Below are 19,602 nucleotides of genomic sequence, written 5' to 3' on the forward strand. Positions count from 1 at the left end.
AGCTATGTCTTTTGTCTTTTGTGATTCAATTACTTTGCAACCATTTGTCTAGTTCCCTCAATCTAGGCCTATTATTTAGAGCCATATGGCAGTGCTGGGGAACAGAAAACCCCTTTGAAAGTTCCCACAATAACCCATGTCATATTAAGTAAATACAGACTGTGGGAATATATTTTTTCAGGTTCTCACACTGTAAAAAACAAACAGCAGCTGGGGTTGTCAGCACATTACCGTTAACAAACGGTAGCAACATTTTAGATTCAATGGCACTGAAGTTACATTTATGTTAGCCTATATATTTCATTCACTGATATAATGTTAATATTCCATCTAAAGTAATGAAACCTGCTTTGTGCCTGTACTGATAATACACTGAATACATGGAAGGTGCACACAGTGTCATACATTCAAAAAACACCATCATGCTAACAAACATGACACTAAAATAATGAATAAACATTATTTAAACAATAATAAGATGTAACATAAACCCCTAATATAAACAATTAATAACAAAATCTAACAAGAAACTTTTATATAAGCAAAATAGGTTTTTTTTCCCCCACTGTAGATTAATATAACTTTCGAAATCTGTACATTTACAAGTATTGTAATATGTCTGTTAGATCTACGTGCCCTTATCCAATTTTAAGTTAATATTACAAACATTTATAAGTGAAACATGGGACCATTTTCATGTGCTCATTATGTGCCATATAAATTTGGTGAACATAGGGATGACAGACATTATTATTTACTGTTATTTGCACAGACTTGTGGAGCTCACAGTGTTGCTATTACAGCAGAAAGGGAGCAAACACTTTTCTGCTATGCGGGTAATATAATTTGTAATGAATAATGATGCCAAATAGGAGCATTTTCTCTATAGCTACTTAAAGGCCAACAACAAACTCAGTGTCTGAAATCTATAGATCCATAGCCAACATGTTTGTGTGACCCATAATAACATGTGTGCAGGCTACACTGTTTTCATTTTCCTCTCAGGTGATGCATGTCGCAAAAAAATAAAAGGGTTATTATCACATGGCACATTTATAAACAATCAGCTGCTGTATATAAGAACATAAACTCGTTGAAAAGCATTATCTGCAGTTAGAAATACGATTACAGTTGATGGTCGATGTGTTCATGACATTATTTGTTCTTCATTGCTGATGCGCATGTCTATATGCTTCCTCTGTAGAGGCCAGGACTCAGGTGGATCTAAGATTTCGTATTTATTATTGTTTATTAACATTTAATTATTTGGGAAATAGGCTAATAATTCCGTAATATTCTCCTGTTGACCGCTTTCTTGCATGAAAGCTACCCATCTTTCGAGTTCAAGGCAAGCGAAGCTGAACTTGTTATTGTGTTTTGAAATGTCACCATCTAGTGGAGAAAACAGATTTTACAGTGTCACAGTTACACGAACTTGTGAATTAAACTAGATTTAGGAGCCCCGTTGTAATGAATTTTATAATTGTGATTGAAATCAATTAAAATAAATCGCTCAATTCATATGGATTAGCTTTACGATCTGTTTATGAACTTTTTGAAGCTTCAAAGGCTTAGCTGTTGCATAGCTGTCAATGGAGGGACAGAAACCTCTGATCGATTTCATCAAAAAGATCTTCATTTGAGTTCCGAATAAGAACAAAAGTCTATTGGGTTTGGAACGACATGAGGGTGCTTAATTAATGACAGAATTTTTGGATGACTATCCCTTTAATTCATCATTCAGGAAAAAATGTCAAGAAGAAATGCCAACATTGTTTATTTAACACTTTATTCAGGTTAACAGCTTTGCCTGCCATAGCTAATATGCTCCTGTCAGGTCCCAGGAGTTTAGACGTCATCCATGTCCCAAACCTATCCCCAAATTCATAGTAGTCATAGTTCCACTTCCACCAGACTGAAATCTTCTTCCTATAACTCATAAACAGTGTCCAGAATGGTCTCTTGCGGCCCCTGCTGGCAAAATAAACACTGAGTTCCCACAGCTTTTCAAAGATCAAATCCTGTTGGGATCAACTAACACCAGGCATCATTTCCTGTGGGCTCCTAAATTTAATTTAATTCAGAAGTGAGAGTCCTGGATGTGAGTTTCCCCATTCTCACAGCTGCTACCTATCGTCAGAAAGCTTGCGATCCACTGACAGAGGGAGGGCACAAACAGCATGGGTCAGTTAGTATGATAGAAGATCTGGTCTCATGGTGTTGAAAGCCAAACTAAAGCCTACAAATAAGATCCTAGCGGGTCTGTCGAGATAATGCAATCCCATGTTCACAGACCTGTTTAGAGGATCCACTAATGCCCTTCAGGTAGTCCAACGCCAGTCTCTCAAATGACCACAGATGTGAGAGCGACAGGTCTGTAGTCATTAAAGCCAGTGATTTTGTTTTTTTTGGGGGGGGACTGGAATGATAGTGGAGTGTTTATAATGAACACTTAGATCACATTATGTTATGTTGCTGTAAAGCAAGTAACATATATTTGTGAGGAGATAGTGATTGGTTCTTCTGGTACTGCCTGTAAAAGGTTATGTAAAAATAATATGCCTTTTTCGTTTGAATGACTGAATGTAGAATGTTCCCACATATTAATGTGTCAGAAACAGAAGGGTGCTCTGTTGTTGGTGATTTGAGACTCTCTCCACATCAGTAGCATGCCCTCGCCATCTGTTTTCTCTTGGGATGATGAATCCTGGAACTTGTGAACAGGTGGGATGAGAAGATTGACAAGGGAGAGTAAGAATAAGCTAGGCAGCTGCTAGTGAGACTGGGGAAACTCAAATCTCTCACAATCAGCACTGGTTTAATATATATTAAATTAATGATGTAATTCTGTTTTTCAGACAAGTGTGGGCTTTGTAAAAATAAAATGTTGTCTGCCATGTCCTGGGGGAACAGGCAATAAATGTGTTGCAGATAGTATAGATATGTTGGATATATAGCTCATGTACAGGATAACATTGATGAATAATTAGAAATTATTCATTAGAAATGTGGAAGAAATGACATGTTTAACTTTAAGGTAAAGTCAAGATGCTGTGTACATGATACACTCGTAAAAAATAAAGGTTCTTTATTGGCATTCTGGTTCCATGAAGAACCCTTAACAACCATGAAACCTTTCCATTCCACAAAATATTCTTTATAGTGGAAAAAGGTTCCAGTAAAATGTTCTTTACGCCAAGAAAAGAAGAAGGTTCTTTTAAAGATCACTGAAAGGTTCTTTGGGGAACCAGAAATGATTCCTTCGTTGCAAAAACACCCTTGTCTGTGGTGAGGTTTAAGCTTTTTTGATTTACATGGAGGATTGGATCCAACACTGAAAGAGTCCAAACAGAGAGGCCATTTACAAAAAGGTAGGGATTTTGTAAGGTTCTAGTCTATCATTTGTAAAAGATTTGGTTAGGTTAGGTTTAACATGCCACTGGGAATAGCATTAGTCGTGAAATTTTTTTTTTTACAATTTAAAAAACAAAAAGAAAATGGGGAAAGTGTCAATAATTGTCAATAAGTTGGTCTATAAAGCGGACGCTTCATCTCGTTGCTGCGCGACTTCAAGTCCAAATAAGCGCAGCTGAATTCTCGCGATAATTTGGCGTGACCCTCCCATACAGACCTCCAGAGATGCGCGTTCACTGTGTATGGCGCGTACAGTGTCCAGCAGGGGGCGCTGCTCTATTTCTCGGGTAGCCCGTGAAGCGCAGTCCCGCAGCAGTACGAGGGGTGCGTTTGATCACTGCACAGCTAAATGGCGGATGAGGACAAGGGGCTGAAGCTCGAACAATAACACCTTCTTTCCCAGTAAAGCGCGTTATCAGTCGTCTCAGCTTGCCGATGCAAATCCCGCGCGCACAGGCTGCAGTCATTCATATGTGGCTTTAGTAACTGACGGGTTTAGTTGAGGCACGATAGATCGCGGATTTTAGCGGAGCTCCAGAGGAAGTCGCTCTCTTCATGGTGGTTGTGATATGGGGGATTCGCTCGGTTTGATCGGGAAGCGGCTGCTGCTGCTGCTCAATGACGGGAGCTCCGCGTCTGCCGCGGGCGTCGGGACGGATCCGTCGGCCTGGCTCCGCGGCACCGTAAGGGCGGTCAGTCTGATCGGGCTGGCGAGCCCGGGGGTGGAGGTGAGACCGACACAACAACAACAACACCACCCCGTCAAAACATTAAACAAAACCTGCCCATGCGAATCAACTCTGGTGCATTCGACAGTTAAACAGTGTAACACAATGTGACCTGACTCTAGGTTGCATCTAATTCTGAATTAAGGTAGAGTAGATATGCAGATAGACTTTAAGTGTGTGATGGAGTGCTAGTTAGCTAAGTAGCTAGCTGCATATAAGGGCTGGCTTAAATCCTAGTGAGCCGCCTGTGTTTTTGGGAGTCACTGATGCTGTCTGGTTAGGCAGCTTACTAGCTTACTAGGCCCATTGTGATTTAAAATGCATTCAGCACGATAAATGCATACGCCAAATCGATTAAACATACTCACTATGAATACAAAGGGAAGGGCCATTGTTTATGTCACTCTGCCTTTGTAGTAATAAGGAGAATGAGCTTTTATAAATGGGTTATTTCTGTTTAGAATAAATGGATAAATACTTGGGAAGTATAAGCTATTTATATTCGCACAGGCAAAAACTTTATTTAAAATAAGTTGAGTTTTTTTTTGTTAGTCATTAGTCCTGGATTAAATTTCATTAGATTCAGTTTAATGGTCAGTGTGTGGAGTACAAGTACAGAACCAATGAAAAACATGGTAGAGACACATGCAGGCTTTTTATTTCTTGTGCACTGGTATGATTTAATCCCTAATTTTTTTTGCCATCTGTTATTTACTGGAATCCGGAAGACTAGCTGATGTTACTCTTTTTGCCCTTGAAACGTCTGAATGCTGTTCTAAAATAACTGATTCTCTAGCTGATTTATAAAACGAAACTTGGTTAACATGTGATAAATTCAAGATGTGTCATTTTTATATTTATAACATGATACAGTTAAGCAACATTCAATACTGAATGATTCAGCGTTTTAAACGAATCGGTTGAGTCAACGATTCAATGACCCCTTCATAAACAACTTCCTTATTCTTAAATAAATTGGCCGTTTGAATGAATGACTCAATGGCTCACTCATTAAGACGGTCATACATTTTTGAAAGGAAACTACTTGGTGAGTCTTTTTCACTCACCATAGTTTAATAATAGCCATTTTAATCATATTAACAATGCTGAAATATGAGTTAAAATGAGCATTTTTCTTGTTTGGTGCTGATGAAGGGGTACTGAGCCTTGTGGTACATAGGACAAAACAGTTTGGGAGTTTGGTATGTAATTAACATAATATTCATTCCCAACAGATGGAAATTCAGGTTGAATTCACGTCAGTTCACGTTGAAACTTGTAGAGTGCAGCGTTTTACTTCTGTGTTCTGCAAAGATGCCAACCTCCCATCTTTATTGCAGGTGTTCGTGGAATTTGAGAAGAGCCCTTGGCGGCAGCGCTCATGGGTGCAGGTGTACGGGGACGAGGTGCGTGCGGTTCTCGTGGAGAGTGGCATCGTCTGGGTCAACTGCAGCGACCCTTCCCTCTCCCTTCCCTCGGTTCTAACAGCGGTTGCTTCTCAATGGCCAGCCTTGGTGAGTACAGATGCACACTGGGATTCTGCTCTAAAGCCGGCATGAAATTGAAGTTGCGCTAGTCTTTTCTTCCCTATTGTGACGTATATCCGAGTGAAACGGCTTCTCGAATAAGAACATATGAAGGACGAAACTTGATGTTGTCCATGGGGAATTGATTGGATGGTTGTGGTTTGCTATTGGTGGATCTGATGTGAGTGACAGGTTGTCCCGCCCTCGCGCCAGTAAACACGTCATCAGAGAAGAGAAGAGATGTCGCTGCAAGAGGGAGGGGAAGTTATTCTGATTAAAGATTACGAGGACGGATTAATTTAAATCGCATAATTATGTGCATTTATAATAAATACTGCAATATTCCGTTAAAGAACAAGAATTGTCAATTTTGATTTCACGTTGACCTTCACACAGGTCGAGAGCTGTCTCCATATATTCAGTCATCTTTGCTTTTTGTTGTAGTTATAATTTGATTAGAAAAAGCTTTTGGAAATTGTTTAGATTGGAACTCTTGTAAGAGTGAAGATATGTTTTTTTATTCACTCGTTTGTGCATCCCATACTGGTTTCCTGAACCCACTTGTTGTCTCTTGTCTCAATCTTCAGGTGTTCAAATCGCTGGTTGACCGTGTGGGTTTGGGATCCATGGCTCCTGTCGAGTTCTTTGGACCAAGAACTTTGTCGTTTCTCCCTAATGGGAATTCACTGCACCCGTTTGAGGTTGGTGACCATCATAAGATCAGCATTCTGATCACTTTAAATTTACTAATGCAGAACTTTTGCACTGTAAAAGTTGAAATAGAACTCAATCAAAGAGATTATTTTCTTCATTTCTTCAGACTGAAAAAGATTTTGGACACTCTCTGCTACAAGAGCAGCCAGCGCTTCATGCTGCCATCAGCAGTTGGCACAGTGACTCTGAGCTGCAGGAGATCCTGCGCAAAGGTCAGTTGCATTTACCTATAAATAAACTCTAACTCTATAAACGTGCATGAGTAAACTTACCTGTGCAAAGCCTGAAATGAAGTCAAGTCATGCAATATATAAAGGGTTAGTTCGCCCAAAAATTATAATTCTGTCATGTAATCACCCTCGTGTTGTTCCAAACTCATGAGGCGTCTGTTCATCTTCGAAACACAAGTGAAGATATTTGTAATGAAATCTCTGTCCCTCCTTTGAAAGTCTATTCACCCAAAACTCTGACGCTTCATAACATTCATAAAGAGATTTTTAAAATAAATCCATATGCATCCAGCAATTTAGTCCAAAGTCTTCTGAAGAGACTCGACTGACTCGAATTTCGGCTTTTATTCACATAAAAACATTGATCAGCGAACACAAACAGAAGTTCAACCGTACTTGGTTCTTGCTCATCCATCAACCATGCTTGAGCTTCCGCTTACCAAAATTAAATGCTGTAAATATTGTTTGCTGACCAATGTTTATGTGAATAAAAGCCTAAATTCAATCTGTTCATCCTATAAAGCGATTGAGTCTCTTTAAAAGACTTTGGACTAAACCGCTTGATGCATATGGATTTATTTCATGATCTCTTTCTGAACGTTTTGAAGCGTCAGAGTTTTGGGTGAATGGAATTTCAATGGAGGGACTAAAATCTCCATTTGTGTTTCAAAGAGGAACAAAACAACACGAGGGTCAGTTAAGGATCACAGCATTTTTATTTTAGGGTGATCTATCACTTTAAGCTGATAATATAAGCTTTATTTCTTTTCTGTCTTGTGCAGGATCTTACACTATTCAGGGTCGGAGAGTACAGGTGTACCAGCCGGAGTTTGGGGAGCCCTGGGCGCTGGGACTCGTATCTCAGCATGATCCTGTTTCACACATTATGGAGATTACCATGGACCAGGTAAGTCAGTGCGCTGTCTGTTTAGAAACTAATGGTGTTACCACTGACTGATTCATGGCGTACTGTAGATGCAGATGGAAGCTGATTTTAGTGTGTGGCTTAATGTGTCAATCATGGTTTATCATTGCAGGGTGAGGAGACACAAGTGGTCGATCCTCGGGTTATTCATGTGATGCTTGCTGTGGAACAATCAGATGAGGTATGTTAGAATTCTGTCACTGCTAGTGTCGATTAGAGTGTTACAAAGAAACCGGATTTGTTTTTAGTAATATATTTTTTACTTGCACCAGATAGAATTTATTACATTTTAAATTTGATTTACGAATAAATTATTTAAAAGATTAGCAATAATAGTTGGAAATTATACTTGTTTAGGAGTCTTTGAGAACAGAATTGCATTCAGTTTTTTTATGCATTTACACAATCATTTAAATTCAGAAAAGTTTGGGCTCAGTAAGATCAAAATTGATCAAAAGTGTCAGTAAAACATTTTATATATATATATATATATATATGATTATCTTTATTTCAAATAAATTATGTTTTGACCTATTCCTGAAACAAAATTTCCACAAAATATGAAGCAGCACAACTATTTTCAACATTAATGATTATAAAAAATGTTTCTTGAGAGCATCAAATCATCATATTAGAATGATTTCTGAAGGATCATGTGACACTGAAGAGTGAAGTAATGATGCTTGAAACATGGGAATAAATTACATTTTTAAATATATTAAAAATAAAGGTAGCCTTGGTGAACATGAATTTCTTTCAAAAACATTTAACAAAATCTTACTGACCTTAAACCTTTGAACAGTTATATATATTTAAATGGATATACTCACATATATATATTTATATGAACTTCGTAATTGATCTTGTGCCTGGGTCATTCTACCAAATCGTATCTCTTTTAGAGCCAAGATAGACGCAAGAAGGAGGGTGATGGTGGGAAAGGTGAGGGCAGTCGGCGGCGCCGGACAGCATCTGAAGGAGATGAAGACGTTACTCTCAAACGTTTCAAAGGAGCCGGGGAGGGTGCCTCTGACAGCCAGAATGGGAATGGCTCCAACAAGGACGCTGAGGCTATGGTAACACGTGTAGAGATGCCGGTAGAGGTAGTAGTGGAGAGAAAAGACGGAGGGGGTGGCGTAGGTGGGAGGGTGTCGAGCACCTGTAGTCCAGTAGCTTTCCCAAACCAAGACTCCTCTAACAACACCAATTCCTCTCAGCAGGATCACTCCCACATAAGGAGCACAAGTTTTGTCAAGGAGAATGGCAGTTTTGTCCCAAACCAAGAACGTATATCTTCAGTGTCAGCCGTGCTTCCTGCGTCCACTCCAACACCACCTCCATTGAAGCCTGCCCCATCGCCTTTTTCTAACACTTTTCCTTCTTTGGGGCAAATGCCCAGTTTGGTGCCCGGGGCCCCTGCCCCCAAGTCATCTCCCACACTCCCAGCATCCGAGAGGGAGGAGGGAGGTGTCCTTTCAGGGTATCCTAAAACAGCTGCCCTGGTGTCTCCAGGTCCTGTGACCATTTCGTCACCTTCCCAAGACAATGCTTCAAGTGTGGCTCTCTCTGTTCCTGGAGACGCAAACCTAAAGCCCAGTATGTGGGGATCAACCCCAGAAGCAAGCCAGGTAGGAAATGATCTTCGTTTTTTTCCTTCTGGATCTATTAATTAATTAGAAAATTCATTAAAAGTTAATATTATGAATTAATATACATTTGTAAGAAATACTTTTTATGGTGAAAAATATATTTAAAACATCTTCAGTTTGAAATCAACATATAATTTTAATTGATATAAAAATATAATATAATATAAAATATATATTTTTTGCCATATTTATTAGTGTTATTTCTATATTATTTTATAGTAGTTATAAATATTTTAAATTAGCTTTTGTTTTTTTATATTTTAATAAGTATATGCTTTTGTTATTTTTATTGGTTTTTGTTTAACTATTTTATTTTTGTTTTTCTGTTTAATTTCTTTCAGTTTTAGTAATTTTACTACTTCAACTTCAACTTATTTCAGTTAGTTGCCAAGACATCATTTATAACTTAAATATTTTTTTTTTCCTCATATTAAAGGGATAGTTTACCCAAAACTTAAAATTCAGTCATTAATTACTGACCCTCATTTCGTTCCAAACCCATAAGACTTTTATTCTTCTTTGGAACACAAAGAAGATCTTTTTAATGAAATGGAGGGACAGAAACCTCTTTTCATTAAAAATAACTTAAAGGGGTGGTTGATTGCTATTTCACTTTTTTCATTTTAAATACTGTGTAATGTTGCTGTTGGTGCATGAACAGTATCTGCAAAGTTGCTGCGCTGAAAGTTCAACGTAAGCAGAGATATTGTCTTTTAAAAATCAGGAAGTTTAATGCCTACAAAAACGACTCGAATGGGACTACAACGAGATACTTCCCGGGTTTTATACGTAACTAACCCATACATTTACATCAACCCTCCCTCCGGAACATGTTCTGCTGTCGAAGAGGAGGAGTTATAGTGGAGAGCTGTAGCTGTCAGGTCTTCTGTGTTCAGGCTTCCTACAGACGCTGTAGTTCGTCAACAATGGTTAAAATTTAAGTTTGATTATGTTCCTGACAATTACAATCGTAGTTTAGCTCTCTGTGCTGCGCATTTTACCGAAAACAGCTTCCAGAATCTACACGAGTTCAATGTCGGATTCAACAAGAAACTATTACTCCAACATGAAGCAGTTACAGCTTTAAAACCAGAGGCCACAACCTGCAAGTAAGATTTAATCATTTTAAATGTATTTGCCTGTATAATTTAAGACGTACGTTTTAGTTTTATCAAGGATGTAAAAAAAATGCCAGCGCTGGCTTTAGTATATGACAGATGCGTATAAACATTTTGGACCCGAATTTGTATATGTACAAATTTTGTAAACGTATTTTCCATGTATACTTTATGACGTAATTTTTTGATTTGATCAAGAACGCAAACCAATGCCAAAGCTGTTTGGTTATAGTAGCTAGTTAGTTCGATGTTATTTTGTGTGTATAAGAAACGTGTACAAACTTCAAAAAATTATCGCAACAGCGAACTTCAGCTGCTGTTATCACATGTACACCTAAAGAAAACGACAAACTGAGTAAACTACCGGTAAGTGTTGTGAATAGTTAAACGGTTGTTCATTCTATCAATAAAACAATATCTTTAAAAAACGGTATTACTCAGTCATGTATTCAGTTATATTAAATGTTTAATCAGGGGGAAAGCGTATCTCAAAAGCTAACAAACAGCAGTAGCATTTTCAAGTAACAGCGTATGGGAATTCTTTGAGAAAATAATAATAATTAAAAAAAATTACCATTCAGAAACGTTTAGTAAGAGCCGTGTTTGCGGAGGTTCTGCTTGACTCTCTTCATCACCGCTCTCTGGGTCTGATTCTGGCTCAAACTGATGAGGCAATATTGACACCATTACATTTGACCGGGTCCGGAGCACATGCAACTGTCGCCCGTAAAGGTAATGGGCGTGAAGATTCCGGACGCAGTTTAGCCAATTACAACACACCGGCCGAACTAACCAATCTGAGCTCATTGCCTCTTTCTGAGGGAGTGGTTTCATAGAATCAGGAAGTCAACCGGTCGTTCAAATGACAGAGGAGGAAGCGGCTTACAATAAAGGTGAAATTTATGAAAAATAAGGCGTTTTTTAACAAACGAAACACGAAGACATGTTATATTGCAGCCCATAAACATAATCAAGCTAAGAAAAAAGGCAGTAAACCACCCCTTTAATTTGTGTCCTGAAGATGAACGAAAGTCTTATGGGTTTGGAACGACGTGAGGGTCAGTTTTAGTTAATATCAACACTGGTGTTTTTAACAAGATTTGTCCTTTTCTCTCTGTGGACTCTTATTAGTCTTTGACCGTCACTTATTTGGCTTATTTATATTCCAGACACCCAAGACCCTTGCTCTAGCTGCTGCAGTATTTGGTAAACAGTCAAGTGAGTTTGGAGATGTTCCCACACAGACAAATGGTTCTTCCCAGGAGGACAAGCCTTTTGGCTTTCCCTTTGGAGCTGCGAGGGAACCGCAGAGGCAGAACGCTGATCCCTCACAGAACCTGTTCTTTCAATGCATGTCTCAGAACCAGAGTATCACACAAGGCCAGTCAAAGGCCTTCACATCCTTGTCCGAGTGCCTGAACAAGGAGCCGCCTAGCCTGTTCAAGCCTTCCGCTCCCTCCGAGGGTTTCAGGAAGGCAGTTGTGGCTTCTGCATCCGCTGGACTGTTTGGTTCAGCACCTGCTAGTGGCCTGGCACCACTGAAAGAGCAGCCAAAAGTGCCTGATATCAAGCCTGCAGGCAATGGGCTGATGAACAAGCCATTCGGAGCGGTTGTGGAGGCACACGGAAAACTCCCAGCCACTTTCCCCTCAGCCATTGGTCAAGCTGCGAGCTCTGCGGAGGTGCTGAAACCCTCTTTGGGATTAGGAACCAGTGGACTTGGAAGTGCCAGTGGTGGGATTAGAAATGTTAACAGCTCGAGCCCAGTCAGCGGTTTCGGTTTGCTTGCTGGCAACAAGGTTTCAGAAACTCACGAGAACCTGTTCCTACAGGCGTCGAAGGAGACGAATCCATTTCTCGCTTATGGTGGAGCTGTTTCGCACAGCCCTTTCAGTTCCTTGTCAACTCCAAAGTCGTCATCTGCCCTGTCCGCATCTGCTGTTTCACCTTCAGGCAGCACCAGTGCACTTAGTCAAGATCCTCCTGGTAATGAGGTCAAACCAAATCTGTTCACCATGGCAGAACCTCCTAAGGGAATCTTAACTCCCCAGTTCGCTGCTCCTGCTCTCATGACCACTCCGTCATTCACATCGGTAGCACAGGATGGACAACAAACGCCCAAAGCAAGCAAAGAGGGTTCAGATGTCAGTACGGGAACCCGACTCTCCACTGAAGGCCAAGGTGTCGCCATGCCCTTCGACCAAACCAAGTTTTCCTTGGAGGAACGCGGTCAGTCCACCAAAAGGGATTCAGAGTCCAGTAGCAACAGTGACCTGTCTGATTTGAGCGAGGCGGAGGACAACTCGAGCCAGAAACCTGGGGTTCCTGCAGCCAATGAGGATAAGAATAAGACCCTGCCTGCGCCTAAGAGCCGGCCGCGGAACAAACCCTTTAAAGGTAACATGCTTGACTACTGCATGCTGTGTGATTCATAAATTAGTTCACCCTAAAATTTTAATTCTGCCATCATTGACTCCCCCTCATGTTGTTCCAAACCTGTATGAGTTTCTCTAATCTGTGAAACATGAAGGAAGATACAATAAAAGTCAAGGGCTCCAGTGTTGTTTTGGACCTTAATGACTTTCATTGTATGGACAAAAACAGTTGAAACTTTTCAACTCACTTTTGATTCCTTATGCTTTTTTAAGCATTTTTATGCAATCCGTAGTAGTGGTCGATGTGTATATTGGTCGATATTTGACATTTACTAATTATCGGCATTGGCCAATAAGTCAGTTTCAGTTTGGCTGAGATATGTCAGAAGCAAGATGTTTATTTTGACAGCTCTGAGAACTGATATCAGTGTGTGAGCGTGGGAGCTCCTGTGCGTCTATATTTTTGCATAGAGTGGTGCAGTGATGACATATTTTTGTTGGCTAACCCGTAAGTTAGCATCACCCTGGTTCCTAGGCTTTTGTATTATTGCAGAAAATAAGCTCTGTGACTGACAAAAGTTTATGATTCTTTCTTACACAATTTGTTCATTATGATAATCTTCACAAATTAACACAAATGTTATGAATTATACAGCCTAAAAACTATCGGCAGAAGTAAAAAGCTAAAACTACTCCACCATTGCATGACTTCAACATCGCCATCACCAAGCTTCTGACAACTCTTTATTAAAGAACATTTTCCCAAAGATTGAGTTAGAATAGTTTGATTTAGGGATGTCAATTTTCACAAATTCCCATGATCGATCGTCGTTTAAATTAACGATCAATTAATCGATTAATCGTTAGCCTTAATACTGCGATATGCGTCTACTGCAGTGGCTATGGCCAACAGCATGACAGGGTCTGCAAATGCTAATGTTCCTCACCAAATCAATTAGAATGGTTTTAAATATAAATAAAGGGCTAGGATTGTAAAATGTTTCGATGTGATTGATAATTAAATTCATTATTTAATAATCAAATATAACTACTAACACAACGCGTCACCAACGCCGCCTCATATGCGCTAGAATGTGTGACTGTTGTGGACGCGCTCTTCCTGGAACAACTGCACGCGCTGAATGAATCTGCTATCGTTAAACTGGAGCACTTTGCTAGCACGTTATTTATCTAAAAGAAACGCATCCTATATGAGATTAATCAGATATATTTAAAATAAACATAATATTACAAATTATATCTGCACAAAATGACGCAAATTCATGCACAAGTGAACTTGAACTAAGTTACGTGCCATTCATTCAGAACTACTCATGTTGTGGACGCGCTCTTCCTGGAGCAACTCGACACGGCAACTAAACCCAAATAATTCACAATGTTTTATTACAATATTGTTCTCTTTATAATGTTATGTAATATTACAGTCCCAATAGTCATTATTAGTCGTGCACTGCCGTTTGAGCTGCGCGCGCTGAAGCTGACGCTTTACTACAGAGTTCTTAACCAAATCCATCCAATATGAGATAAATCAGATATAGATAGGCATACACAAAATAAACAGTATTACAACTTACATTTGAACAAAACAAAAGGCTGCGAATGCACACGCAAACTTACATGATGAATTGATGATGGAGGTGTAAAATGGTCCCAAACATAACTCCGGCGCGCTCGCTTTTACATGTTTCGCGGTTGAGCAGCGCGCCGCGCACGCGCATGAAGACCTGCTTAATCGATGATCGATAAGTTCTATCGATTAAATGTATTATCGACAATTAATCGATCGTCGATTAATCGTTGACATCCCTAGTTTGATTATAAGCACATTGAGGCTGTGAAAGCGGACTAGTGCGTAGATGAGTTTACCTGTTCGGCTGATGATGTTTAATGTCACCATAAACTTCTGTAGTCCCGTTTAGCCAATTGTTAGCAGTTTTCAAGTCAAATAAAAGTAAAAAAAAAAAAAAAAATCACAAGCGGCTATTACTGATGCATTTTATGTTGCAGTATGAAACGAGAAAATAACGTCAACTCAACCATCTTTTTTTATCTGGTGAAAGAAATGTATAAATATAGAAAGCCAAAATATTAAATCTCATGATTATATTTTACTGTGTTATTCACTGTTTTGTAGAGTTTTGTAAACCATTTGAATTTGAGTGACAGGCACGCAAACTTGGGAAAAATAATATTAATGGCCAGACTCAGGCACTCATTCTATGCAATTGTGTTAGGAAAAAATCGAGATGCATTTCTAGTTTCAGCATTATTTGTTGTTCAAATATTCCTCTGAAAAAGAAAGAAGTATGCGAAGTGACCCACATTTAGTTTTGGACCTCTGAAAATGTGTACAATTTACTCCTTGAGTTGCATTAAAATCTCCGTATCTCTGGGATTGAGCCATACCAGGCCTTTAAAATTAAGATACCTAAATAAATGTTTGTTAAAAACCAAAATATAAAAGAATATTAAGATATCTTTAATACTTCTTGAGTTACAGGCATGCAAACTTGAGTCAAAAAAGTGCTTTTCCCATTTTTGAACTGTCACTGTAGGCATATAATGCAACAAAGATTGCTAAAGTAAACAGATTTAACTAATAAACCTACCAATCTCTGTGTAAAAAAACAAAATAATGATGCTGCCATCTTTCTAAAGTCATTTTTTACCCCCTGTAATTTGGCACAAAATCTCATGTGAAAATGGTCTTTTTGATCCCCCTCTACAAAATAGTGGATTACTCAGTAAATATACATCATATTTAATATTTTGGCTTGCATCACTATTTTTGTTTGTCTATCTTTCTTTGATTTAAATTTGAGCCTGGGAAGTTTCCGAAATGTAGTTGATTTGACATGGATTGACCCTTGAGCTTGTTTTCACCATGGACCTTATTTCAGGCATTTAACCAAAAACCCATTGACTTCATTATGATAGAACCGTGATATAAACTTGACTGGGTTTTGGCCTACAAAAATGTCATCCCTGCAGAACTATTCATTAGTTTACTGTCTTTGTTTAACAGTTCTGTCCATCGGCCAGCTTGCTTTCTAAGATATCAGCCTCATCGCCATCAAAAAATCCACACCGGTCGGCCGCCAATCAGTAGTTAATTTTGATAGATCAGTCAGCATTCACGGTCACCTGATTTTGAGTCCATGTGTGAACATTTATCTAGTGGGACAGTCCGTGTTGAAGGACCAGAGTAAGGTTCGGCGCTTGAAGCAGTCCGGAGAGTCCTTCCTGCAAGACGGCTCTTGCATTAACGTGGCTCCCCACCTGCACAAATGCCGCGAGTGCCGTCTGGAGCGCTACCGGAAATCCCGCGAGCAGGACTCGGATGATGATGACCCAAACGTGGCCTGCCGATTCTTCCACTTTCGCAGGTGAATAAGATTCAGACAACTTTTGGTATGACTTGCTTAACTCTTGTCTAAGGTATGACTCTGACATCTTGACTTGTGTTGTAACAGGCTGGCTTTCACTAAGAAGGGAATCCTTCGTGTGGAAGGTTTCCTGAGCCCACAGCAGAGTGACAGCATGGCAATGGGGCTGTGGCTGCCCTCCCTCGCGGTACATGAAGGACTTGACCTGGACACGTCCAAATATATTTTAGCAAACGTGGGTGACCAGTTTTGCCAATTGGTCATGTCAGAGAAAGAGGCTATGATGATGGTAGAGCCCCATCGTAAGTAACTGTGTAACTTATAATCTGAATAAATCATAACAAAGTATGACATAAAACCAAACACTATTTCCACATATCTTAAAGGGATTGTTCACCCAAAAATTAAAAAGTTCTGTCATCATTTACTCACCCTCATGTCGTTGCAAACCTGAATGAGTTTCTTTTTTCTGTTAAGCATAAAAGAAGATATTTTGAAAAATGTTGGTTTCTGGTCCCCATTGACTGATTTTTTTTTTTCCTACTATGGAAGTCAATGGGGACCAGAAACTGTTTGATTAGCAACATTCTTCAAAATGTCTCATTTCGTGTTCAACAGAAGAAAGAAACTCATACAGGTTTGGCACAACATGAAGGTGAGTAAATGATGACAAAATTTTCATTATTGGGTGAACTATCCCTTTAACTTCCCTTTAACTAACTCTTCAAATCAGATAAAAAAAAAAAAGTAATATATTTTAGTATAAAAGAAAATAAATTTCAAAACTCCAGTTAGAGTGGAATTTTCTTCGTTTCACACCTTTTTTTTAACCAACGAATGTTCATGAAACTTTAAGATTTTATTAATTTACATGACTTTTCTAGGTCTAGAAATTACACATTTAAAAGTTTGGAAAAAGTGTGGACACGTGAATGAATTGCTTGTTATCTGAGCAATTTAAAAAAATGATGTATCTTCCAACATTGTTGTGATTTTTCAGTCTTCATTCATGGAATATAAGCAGAACAAATTATTCATAAAAAATCTCTTATTACACAATCTACTCAAGTTTTATGAACAAGGCCCAATGTAAAGGGGTTTAGACACTTTTCCATGTGTTGTTTTATCAGCAATAAACTTAATATAATAATAATATTTTTTGTTTATGCAGCACCTTTTAGGACCTCAATCTCACTTATTTTAGTGTGAGCACTTAAGGACTTAATAGTTGAGACTGTTATTAAAATAAAAGCTAGCAATGCAATGCAAAAAAAGTTATTTTAACTAAAATAAAAAGTATAACATTTGTCTTGTTCTAAATGTTAACTAAAATATTAACAAAACTAAAATAAAAAAACAACAAAAACGAAAAGCTATTAAAGACTTGCATTAAATCTGATAATCCTCTGTGATTTTGCAGAAAAAGTGGCATGGAAGCGAGCTGTGAGGGGAGTGAGAGAAATGTGCGATGTGTGTGAAACGACACTGTTCAACATCCACTGGGTGTGTCGCAAATGCGGCTTCGGTGTTTGTCTTGACTGCTACCGGCTACGCAAGAACAGGCCACCTGAAGGTAGACATGCAACAAGAATGACTAGCCAAATGCTCATTTTGTTTGATATCTTGTGTCATGCACATCTATTACAGCATGTCTCTGACTCCTCCTTCCACTCTTTCAGTAGACGACAGTCCTGATGAAGAGGTGTTCTCATGGCTGAAGTGTGCTAAAGGCCAGCCACACGAACCACAGAACCTCATGCCCACTCAAATTATACCTGGCACAGGTTAGTGCATTTTTTCCTATTAAATAGATGTAGATTTAAAATGAAGTGAAATCACGGTAACTTGAGCCATGGGCACATTTATACTTTCTCCTTGTACCCCTTTAGCCTTGTACAGCATAGGTGACATGGTACACTCAGCCAGAGGTAAATGGGGGATCAAAGCGAACTGTCCCTGCATTAGTCGACATAATAAACCCTTGGTGCGGCCCAGTGCTCCAAATGGCCTTTCACAGGCAAGTTTTCTTTTTGATACCTTTAGAAAGAAAAACCATGATATGTTTGTGCAATATTTAGTCTCAATATCTCATCTTTTATCTCTTAATTGGTGCAGTCGAGTACAGCTCACACTTCGGGGAATGGAGCCAGCACCACTTCAGCCACAACCCGTCCCAATGGGGAATCTGCAGCAGGTGTAGTGGTCAAAACAGAACCCGTTGAAGAGGCGGGCAGTGCTGACACAACATCAAGCACGAGTGGGACAAACAGCAGCGCGTCTAGCCCTCCTGCTGCCCCGACACCAGCCGCTAAAGATAGCAAGGCCAGTTCCTCAGCCCTGCACTGGCTGGCTGACCTGGCCACGCAAAAGGAGCCTAAAGGTGAGACAATGTGGAGGTACTTTATAACAGTGGTTCTCAACTGCGGGTAGCACTTTATTTTACAGTCCTACTCACCATGTACATACTATGTACTTATTACAGTAATTATATGTATAATAATATGAAAAAAGATGAAATTAGTACTTATTTAATGCATAACAAAAGATGGAAATGAAAATGTATGAATAATAAAAGAATGCAAAAATGAGGTGAAAAGTCAATGAATACAGAAGGAATTTCAAGCAAGTCATTTTAGTTTTAGTAAATTCATTTTACATTTATTTTAGTTAAAAGCTAAAGTAAGTTTTTAGCTTTCTTTTAAAAATATTTTGTGAGCTAGTTCCCCTTATGTTATTTTTGTAGTCTAATAGTTTTGTTACCATTGTGCAAAACACAAATAAAACTGTTAAATGTTGGTTGTGCGCTGGTTATCAGACACTTCAACATATATAAAAATTATCCATATTGGTAAATCATATGGGTAGATCTGTACTGCCTATTTTGTTTCAAGTAACAGTAAAATACTATAAAGTGTTATTTTTATTTTTTTTAAGTTGATAAGTCTATTCATCTTTCTATCCAAAACTATGCATGATTATATTCTTATCTACATTTTATTCGACTTTAGTACTGTTTTTTCCCCCTTGCTGTCCCCAACTTTTTAAGAATAAATTTGTGACTAAATTTCCACATTATAACATTTGATGGATTGGTTACATACTTTATAAAAGGAATGAATCTCTTGAATTTGCAGCTTCTTGGTGAATCTTTGCAAGGACTCTGTGCAGATACCATTTGCTCAGGCTCTCCCTCTTGCTTTATCATTTTTCAGAGTCTCTGCGTTCCATGATGGGTCGTGACCCTCGCACTCCGTTTGGCCTGGACTCTTTCAGTACCATTCCCAAACCCTCGGGGTCCAACCCCAAGCTCTTCAATAGTCTGCTGCTGGGTGCTGGCCCGTCCCAACCCAAAGCAGAGGGTACTAGCCTCCGAGATCTGCTGAACTATGGCCCTGGAAAGCTCCCGCAAGGTCCCACAGAGGGAGGAGTCCCCTTCCCTTCAGTGTTCTCCACTGCTGGTGTAAGTAACAGTGCTTTAACTTGCATTTATCTTGCATTATTTTTTGAGACTTTTGA

The 19,602-nt window shown here is 39.0% G+C and overlaps 1 protein-coding gene across 5 annotated transcripts in view; it reads left to right on the forward strand.

The window, feature by feature from the left end:
• The first annotated feature begins 3,723 nt into the window (after nucleotides 1–3,723).
• kdm3b (lysine (K)-specific demethylase 3B) overlaps nucleotides 3,724–19,602 on the forward strand; it is a 33,621-nt gene continuing 17,742 nt past the window's right edge. For all 5 annotated transcript variants that reach the window (XM_081382606.1, XM_081382607.1, XM_081382609.1 and 2 more), the window contains exons 1-15: nucleotides 3,724–4,142; nucleotides 5,483–5,656; nucleotides 6,256–6,369; nucleotides 6,489–6,594; nucleotides 7,395–7,519; nucleotides 7,650–7,718; nucleotides 8,440–9,165; nucleotides 11,474–12,701; nucleotides 15,879–16,086; nucleotides 16,174–16,388; nucleotides 17,507–17,659; nucleotides 17,766–17,870; nucleotides 17,976–18,103; nucleotides 18,202–18,466; nucleotides 19,299–19,546. In XM_081382606.1, coding sequence (XP_081238732.1) covers nucleotides 3,984–4,142; nucleotides 5,483–5,656; nucleotides 6,256–6,369; nucleotides 6,489–6,594; nucleotides 7,395–7,519; nucleotides 7,650–7,718; nucleotides 8,440–9,165; nucleotides 11,474–12,701; nucleotides 15,879–16,086; nucleotides 16,174–16,388; nucleotides 17,507–17,659; nucleotides 17,766–17,870; nucleotides 17,976–18,103; nucleotides 18,202–18,466; nucleotides 19,299–19,546 — 4,023 coding nt within the window. In that variant the 5' untranslated portion in view covers nucleotides 3,724–3,983. The remainder of the gene's footprint in view (nucleotides 4,143–5,482; nucleotides 5,657–6,255; nucleotides 6,370–6,488; nucleotides 6,595–7,394; nucleotides 7,520–7,649; nucleotides 7,719–8,439; nucleotides 9,166–11,473; nucleotides 12,702–15,878; nucleotides 16,087–16,173; nucleotides 16,389–17,506; nucleotides 17,660–17,765; nucleotides 17,871–17,975; nucleotides 18,104–18,201; nucleotides 18,467–19,298; nucleotides 19,547–19,602) is intronic.

Source organism: Scardinius erythrophthalmus (assembly GCF_964197995.2).
Source record: "Scardinius erythrophthalmus genome assembly, chromosome: 13".
Classification (NCBI taxonomy): Eukaryota; Metazoa; Chordata; class Actinopteri; order Cypriniformes; family Leuciscidae; genus Scardinius; species Scardinius erythrophthalmus.